The 8,302-nt window shown below is 40.5% G+C and overlaps 1 protein-coding gene across 1 annotated transcript; it reads right to left on the bottom strand.

The window, feature by feature from the left end:
- Positions 1-732: 732 nt before the first annotated feature.
- On the bottom strand, positions 733-6,828 carry LOC135108389 (uncharacterized). Its single transcript, XM_064019330.1, has 3 exons — positions 6,673-6,828; positions 4,936-4,986; positions 733-2,845 (listed from the first exon to the last, which is right to left on the bottom strand). The coding sequence occupies exons 1-3, from the start codon at positions 6,688-6,690 to the stop codon at positions 1,202-1,204; spliced, it is 1,713 nt and encodes a 570-aa protein (XP_063875400.1). The 5' UTR covers positions 6,691-6,828; the 3' UTR covers positions 733-1,201.
- Positions 6,829-8,302: the final 1,474 nt, after the last annotated feature.

The raw sequence follows: 8,302 nt of genomic DNA, 5'->3' as shown, positions 1-8,302 counted from the left end.
TTCGTTTTATTTTTACACTACGGTCCTGTCTCTTGCTGTCTTCATGACAACTTAGCTACTTTTTTTTCGGGAAAGTTGGATTATTTAGTAGATTGTTATGACGCAACTTTGTGGAGGCGGATGGGCCCGTTACTCGGACTTATGTGCGTATGAGAGAAAGAGTGAGTGAGGGATCGCGAGTTGGATTCCTGCTATACTCTCCTGGTGAGACGTTCGAGTTCACATCTATAGCTAACTGAAAATTTCCCTGCACCAGGCACCATATCTTGCTCAAGGCGACAGTTTGCGTGCACTCATCGGTGAAAACTTATGGATCTGAGCAGGGCGTGAGTATACCAAGTGATATGTGAAAACTCCACTACAGTATTGAATTAGAGAGCTGTGTGTGTGTGTGTGTGTGTGTGCGTGTGTGTGTGGTCACCATCACCATCTATTTTGTCTTTTCATCACTAAAGCAGAAGTTTTCACTCATCATCGTCCGTCACCACCTTGGTCGTCCCGTGCCTCCCTTCATGGTTGTGGCTGGTAATGCTGCTCCCCACCTGCTGTCTTCCCTTACTGCCATCACTCATCACTCACCTTATGCTCCGTAATCTGCTTTCCTACAGACTCGAATATCAAGTCAGTGAACATTTCAGTGACTTTAAGAGTGTCTTTTATATTTTATCTTACAGTGAACAATCTTTCACTGCCACTGACATTTTATATGCAAAGGAGGAATAAGAATTTGAGTTATGAAATAATATTTTATTTTAATATTGTTCACTCGTAGACTTTCGACAAATTAGTTTTCCTAATTTTATATTTTGTTTATCTTATTTGTATAAAATTAAACCTAATGTGCCCAAAGCCACAGTAATCACGCTCGACTAACGAAGCACCACAGCTCTGAGTCTGCTGCAATTGACTGGCATTGGGCGATATTACTGTGGAAGTGTTGCCTTGTTAAGACTTGTCAACTGCGTGTTATAGTGCCACAGCAGCTGTGGGAAGACTCAGGTTCAAGCTACAGAGGTCATCATCCTTACCTACTCCTACGCCTACTATTATTGACTTATAAGGCTATTGTTTTCATTCTTAATAAGTAAAATAATAGTTTAGATAAATAATGCCATCAGATTTATTTGGCGTAACAACGGGTTAGAGATAAGGAAAAAAGCTGCAGAAATTACCTGATGTACCTGAAATAATTCAGGAAGCCTCAGTGGTGGTCGTAGCCCATGCGGGGTGCTTGCCTGTGAGCGTGATGAGACGCGCGTCGACGGCTGGGCTGTTCATCAGACTCAAAGGATTGGAGAGCGGAGTCTTCTTCAGAGAGTTGGAAATCATCGTGCTCGTCAACAGCTTCCACACTGTAGGAGTGCATTGAGAGCGGCGCGAGTCTATCTGTATGCGCTACGGGCACCTTTGCCACTCCATGCCTGACAGGAGGTCCAGGATATGCAACATGGCTGACAGGCACGTTAGAAGTAAGGCGATCTTTTACTTGCTTTATGAATGCAACTGGGTTTGTCAGGAGTTTTTGTTCTTCGCTTTGTTGTGTTACAGGTCGTACATCTGCATTCGAATTATGTTTTGGAATTCCCACTCTAGAAGGAAGAGAAACTGGTCTCTTAATGCGTGTGGGAAAAACGGCTGGTCTGTGGTCAGCAATAGGGATTGCTGCTGTATTAGGGTCGTCATGCACCACATCAGGCTCCACAAAACAAGATAACTTTATTTTCTTATCACCCAGTTTTGTCAAGGGGTGCTGTGGTTTTGAATGGTGGCTGGGATGAAAGACTGGTTGCACCCGTCTCTGGTTAAACATACTGCTTAGAAGTTCTTCGAAGCGTGAGTCCAGACCCTTTATTCCATCTGCCTCCAAGCGAGAGCCATCGTGTCTCGATATTTTTCTCTTATCTATAGTGTCATCAGTAGTCTTTCGAACAACATGTCCCTGATCACTGGGTTCTACTTCGGGAGTGTCTGGGTTTTCTTCAAGAGTCTGCGCCCATGACCAAGCACCCATGAAATTGCTGAATATCTTGAGCATGGGTTCAACTCCCGAGGGGAAAGAGTTGGTCTCTGTGTGCCTTCTTTCCCACATATCCATGAAGGCCTGCCCTGCTTGCTTCACAGATTCAGCCGCCTTGATTTGGTCAGTCACCTCGGTCACTGTAGGCATGTAAACCATTCCAAGTTCTGGCCATGCTTTGTTCACCTTCATGAATGGCGCATTCAGACGATCTGCCTCTTCATTCCACGCGGTCATGTAGCGTTGTCTGGCTTCCTCTATCACGGGATCTTCCTGCTGTGTTTTATTGCCTACTTGTGATGCAGAGAATTTCAAGAAATCTGTAAGAGACTGTGGAGTGTGTGCCTGAGAGTCAATTCTATCCTGACTTTCGAGTGCCGGCAAAGGTTGATTTCCTTTGTTATATTGCTCTCTTACTCTTCTGAGAATACTTTCAATTTCAGATATCATCTCAGTTGTTTGTTTGGTCTTTGGGTCTACTGGACTAGGTGCTTCAGGAATTTCTGGCAGTACCCCTAGAAGCTTTCTTCCACTGTCAACATCAACCTCCTTTGTCACAGAGTCGCTATACGTTTTAGCTTCGGCTCCCACTTGCTCTGTGCCATCTACACTCTTCATCTGTGATAAGTCTGGCAGCAATTTAGAGGAAGTGTTTTCGTCTGCATCCTTCCCGCCTTCTGATTCCGTGGACAATTTTCCGATGGTGTACTGTGGTTGGCCACTAGACTCTTGTGTTCCACTTGTTTCTGCATTGTGTTCCGATCCTGCACCGTCGAGAAACAAGTCAGAGGATGGATGGAAAGATCCACGGTCTTGTGGCCTGAACACCTGCAATTATCAAACAGTAGAATAAGAATATTTCAACTCATCTATAAAGTTTTTTGTTATTTATATTTTTCTACGCTTTTATGTAAATTTTGATGTAATTACATATAGATTCAGATATGAGATCTGACCACAGTGAGCCTCAGCCACTCAATATGTGTACTCCACAACGTATGCAGACTTGGAACCATCTCACAATGACTGTTTCAAAGGCCACAAAGATGATTAGTTAGATTCTCATGGATATTTTTTTTTTTCACTGACAGTGGAGAATCCTTGTTAAACTAGCAGTAAGGGCAGGAAAACACCCTTAAAAACTCTAACAACTTCCACGTAAGTTTTTTTTTAACAAGTCGTTATGAAATACCTGTGTGCAGAGCGCATAACAGAGGTGATTGTGTCTGGCATGGAGGCTTACATTCCTCACTCTTTTTCTCGACCTAAACCTTCCAAACCTTGCTTTAATACAGCCTGTTCTTGTCCTATCCACTCCTACGGTGATGATACCACCCTGCACTTTTCCACGTCTTTTTTTATAGACGTCCAACCCTTCAGGAAGTGAACATTTCACGCAGGGAAGCCACAGAACGCCTGACTTCTGATCTTTCTAAAATTTCTGATTGGGGGAGAGCAATCCTGGTATTGTTCAATGCCTCAAAGACTCAATTTCTTCATCTATTAACTCAACACAACCTTCCAGACAACTATCCCCTCTTCTTCAATGACACTCAACTGTTCCCCTCTTCTACACTGAACATCCTAGGTCTGTCCTTTACTTATAATCTAAACTGGAAACTTCACATCTTATCTCTAGCTAAAACAGTTTCTATGAAGTTAGGTGTTCTGAGACGTCTCCGCCAGTTTTTCTCACCCCCCAGCTGCTAACTCTGTACAAGGGCCTTATCCATCCTTGTATGGAGTATGCGTCATATGTCTAGGAGGGTTTCAATCATACCGCTCTTCTAGACAGGGTGGAATCAAAAGCTTTTTGTCTCATCAACTCCTTTCCTCTAACTGACTGTCTTCAGCTTCTTTCTCATCGCCGCAGTGTTGCATCTCTTGCTATCTTCTACCGCTATTTTCATGCTAACTGCTTTTCTGATCTTGCTAACTGTATGCCTCCCCTCCTCCCGCAGTCTCGCTGCACAAAACTTTCTTCTTTCTCTCATCCATATTCTGTCCACCTCTCTAATCAGGATCAGGAGTTAACCAGTATTCTCAATCATTCATCCCTTTCTCTGGTAAACTCTGGAACTGCCTGCCTGCTTCTGTATTTCCACTTTCCTATGACTTGAATTCCTTCAAGAGGGAGGTTTCAAGACACTTATCCTTCAATTTTTGACCACCGCTTTGGACCCTTTTCTGGGGCTGGCATCTCAGTGGGTTTTTTTTTTTTTAATTGAATTTTTGTTGCCCTTGGGCAGTGTCCCACCTATATATATATATATATATATATATATATATATATATATATATATATATATATATATATATATATATATATATATATATATATATATATATATATATATATATATATATATATATATATATATATATATATATATATATATATATATATATATATGTAAATAAATAAACAGGATAAGATGACGAAGTGAAGACGCAGATTTAATGGACGGAGACGGGGCCACTAGTTCATGGCACCAACTTGTGTTTTACTTTATTTATGATACTGGTGGTTGGCTTACATGCTAAGTGCTGATTTATTCCAAGTTAATGAATAAATTTGTCTCTTGAATGATGAAGAGTTTGCCTAAACCTTATTCAGTAATGATGGAGTCGGGACAAGCCAGCTGTCAGATGAACGTAGCGAGTTTGTTTGGGCGAGGATCAGGAGGCATCCTTGCGACTGTTGTCACCTTAAGAGTCTTACTGTACTGTTATTACGGTATAATGCACTTCACTGACTGTATAAAACCATGATATTCTTTGTATTTCAGCTTTTGGTTTTGGTGACAAGACACGTACATCTGTGAACTATTAAAAAGTAGAGCATTTTGTCACTGAACATAACTCTGAGATCAAAATATTTATCATTATATCAAACACGATATTGTTTACCAACTTACAGACTGAGGAGCGGAGGACACACCTGCCACCAGGGCCACTACCAGCGCCACCTGCCAGGGAAAGAACAAGGTACAACATAACATTGTCTTCAGGTTAATATTTACCATGCCATGCTATATAGAGAATACTTTGTTTGTTTTTAATGAGATAACCACACGCTGCCGGTACTCGTATGGGAGTCCCGGAGTGGATGAATATTAAGTAATTTACATCTCTTCACATTCCAGAACGAAAGAAGAGAGTCGCTTTTATTTATTTAGTTACTTTTATTAGAAAATTCATTGATAAACAGAATATGACAATGGAAAGTCCAGTTCGTGAAAACTCATTAAATTCTGGCCTGATGTGTTACTAAGTCATAAACATCATAACATCGTGAGGAAAACCAAGCTGATTGATAAGTGAATGCAAGGGATATCAAACAACACATCTTGAGATCCTCACTATGCAGGTTGTTTTATTTAACTGCACTACACTAACTACAGGATTTGAGAGGAATTAGCTGTAGGAGGAAGGAAGAAAAAGGTGAAATGTACCTCAACCATTGTTTGTTTGGGAGAATATAGATAAAACTCAGGGGCAACTGGGCGACAGTCATTGGTCGACAAGACAACTAGGCAACAGTCAGCTGGTCGACTCTCTCTCTCTCTCTCTCTCTCTCTCTCTCTCTCAATCTACTGTGGGTGTAAGGAATGTTCAAGATTCGTGCCTTCCCCAAGACGTTACGCTTTACTGGTGTAGTATGTAGGTAGAGTCGTGGCCAGATAGCAGTCACCTATGTTCACTGCAATTGTGCTTTGTTTGGTACAGAACCTCAATCTTAATCTGAAATCCTCCAATCTGGTGAGACTCTCCTTGGATTTCATTGATTCCGAGGAGATAAGAGGGCTTGAAATTGAGGGGAAAACAGCACAAGAGTGGAAGTCAGTGTGAAGCATTACTCGATCATAACTAGACCATAACTGTATGAGCACGAGGGCTTCGATTATCTTTACAAAATTAATCGTAAAGGGCAAGACTTTAACAAACTTTAATGCGTGTACTCCACTGAGATGCTACATTAATTAGGTGCGCGTTCATCGGCTCTAATGGTGAGAAAATATTACGTAGGGCAGTTCGTTATGGATTTGGGCAAGACATACGCACTACTGTTGTTGTTGCTGCTGTTTTCATTATCATTATTATTATTATTATTATTATTATTATTATTATTATTATTATTATTATTATTATTATTATTGTTAGTTACTGTTATTGTAGTAGTAAAGGTAGTAGTAGTAGTAGTAGTAGTAGTAGTAGTAGTAGTAGTAGTAGTTGTTGTTGTTGTTGTTGTTGTTGTTGTGATATAATAATAGTAGTGATAGTAGTAGCAGCACCAGTAGATGTTTTTATCTCCTTCGGATCATTTGCGGCGTCACAGAGAAGAGATATATATATTTTTTCTTTTGCGACTGCTTTTACTAATATTAGAAGCTGCATTTTCTTTCCAATTTTTTTTTTTTTTCTGAAGCAGCCAGTTCCCGTTTTCTTTCACACTCCAAATCACGCACACATTACTCAATCAACAGATCCTGGAGAAAAAAAAGTGCTCCAGGGAAAAAAAAAAAAAAATAGACGTGCATATGTGTATGTGTGTGTGTGTGTGTGTGTGTGTCTAAAGAAAGCATGAAACGAGATCACATTCCAGAGACAAAAAAAGAAAAAAAAATACTACTGAGGTGAGCGCGGCACACTACCTGGGTCGAGCGTAACATTGCTTGCTGGTGTGGTGGTGCGGCGGGCAGAACTTGGTAGGCACAACTCACCCTTCCCGCTGCCTGCACAGACTGGCTGGCCGCGCTGGCAGTCTGCAGATGCCCTGAGCCGATCCTTCGTTACACGCATACGTAATATTATTCTCTCCCCTGTCCTCTCCTGTCTCTATGCCCCCACCTTGCCCCTGCTCTTGTATTTGTCTTCCAGGTCATGTAGACACGTTCTACCGGCGAGTACCGTTGTGTTGGGCAGCCAGCGTGACCGCTACACGATCCCACATAACCCTCACCTCATTCTGTGGGTTTGTCGCGATTTTTTTTTTTTTTTTCTTTGTCTTGAAAAGATTTTGTTATTGTTGCTGTTGTCGTTGTTGTTGTCGCTGTTGCTGCTGCAGTATTATTATTATTATTATTATTATTATTATTATGATTATTATCACCTGTCGCGATTTTTTTCTTTTTTTATGTTTGTTTAAAAAAATGTTGTTGCTGTCGTTGTCATTGTTGTTGTTGCTGCTGCAGTTTATTGTTGTTGTTGTTATCATTATCATTATTATTATCATCATCGTTATTATTATTATTATTATTGTTATTATTATTATTATTATTATTATTATTATTATTATTATTATTATTATTATTATTATTATTATTATTATTATTATTATTATTGTGTTTAATATTATTATTATCATTTTGGCACTTATAATTATCATCATCACCTTCAACTCACCGTGCATGATTTCAGCCCACAGCAGTGATGTTGCCCAGACACATTTGCCGTGCCACGCTGGCTGAGGGTATCTTGGCCCCGCCCGAGAATTTGAATCCGGGCCTCTCGGCTGTGAGCCAAATAGGATAACTCCGCACCACCACCGCCCAGTGCTCATTATCATATAGATGAAGAAGCTTGCCAGAGTCCCATTCGTAATGTTATCCACGGAATTGTCTGCTATTTTGTCAGATGTGAGTAGCCAAGGCATTCGCTAATTATTTGTCTTATAGTATACCAAAGTAATCGCTTGAAGAATTCATCAGTAAAGAATCTCAATGTTGTGGCGCACTACGTTTGCCTTGCACTTGAACTCAGGGGAAAGGAAGCTCTTCTCTTATGGCAACAAACACTGGGCGGACAGCTCATGTGCTGAGTGTTGAGCCGCGCCCTGAGTCTTCTCCACTCCCTCTCAAGACTTGCAAACAAGACGATAAAAATATGTTCTTTATTCGAAGCTTCCACGTGACCTGAAATGATGTAGTTGATCACCCGGAATGTGACGATAACCTCACTGTTACAGCATAAATATTATTTGATATTGTTTTTATTAAATTTTGCCAAATCCTAAAGGGGAAAAAATAATTTCTTTATATATATAAAATGTTGAGAAATTCGTATGGAACGATTTTTATTCCGTTTTACTGCAATAATTATGATGCACTGAAACAAATATTCGTCTGTGAAGGATGAAGAACAGAGAACTTACGACTCCTTTTACGTCACACATTGTTTATTGGAGAACGAATCTTTACACATTTTCTTCAACGATCTTCGATTTGTTGAGCAGTTTAGTCACAGACGTCAGTGTACCGTACACCCAGTGACTCAGTGACCCAG

The sequence above is a fragment of the Scylla paramamosain genome, chromosome 17 (assembly GCF_035594125.1).
Source record: "Scylla paramamosain isolate STU-SP2022 chromosome 17, ASM3559412v1, whole genome shotgun sequence".
NCBI classification, from domain to species: domain Eukaryota; kingdom Metazoa; phylum Arthropoda; class Malacostraca; order Decapoda; family Portunidae; genus Scylla; species Scylla paramamosain.
The sequence above is the reverse complement of the archived record's forward strand: the minus strand, read 5'-3'. Positions and strand labels throughout refer to the sequence as shown.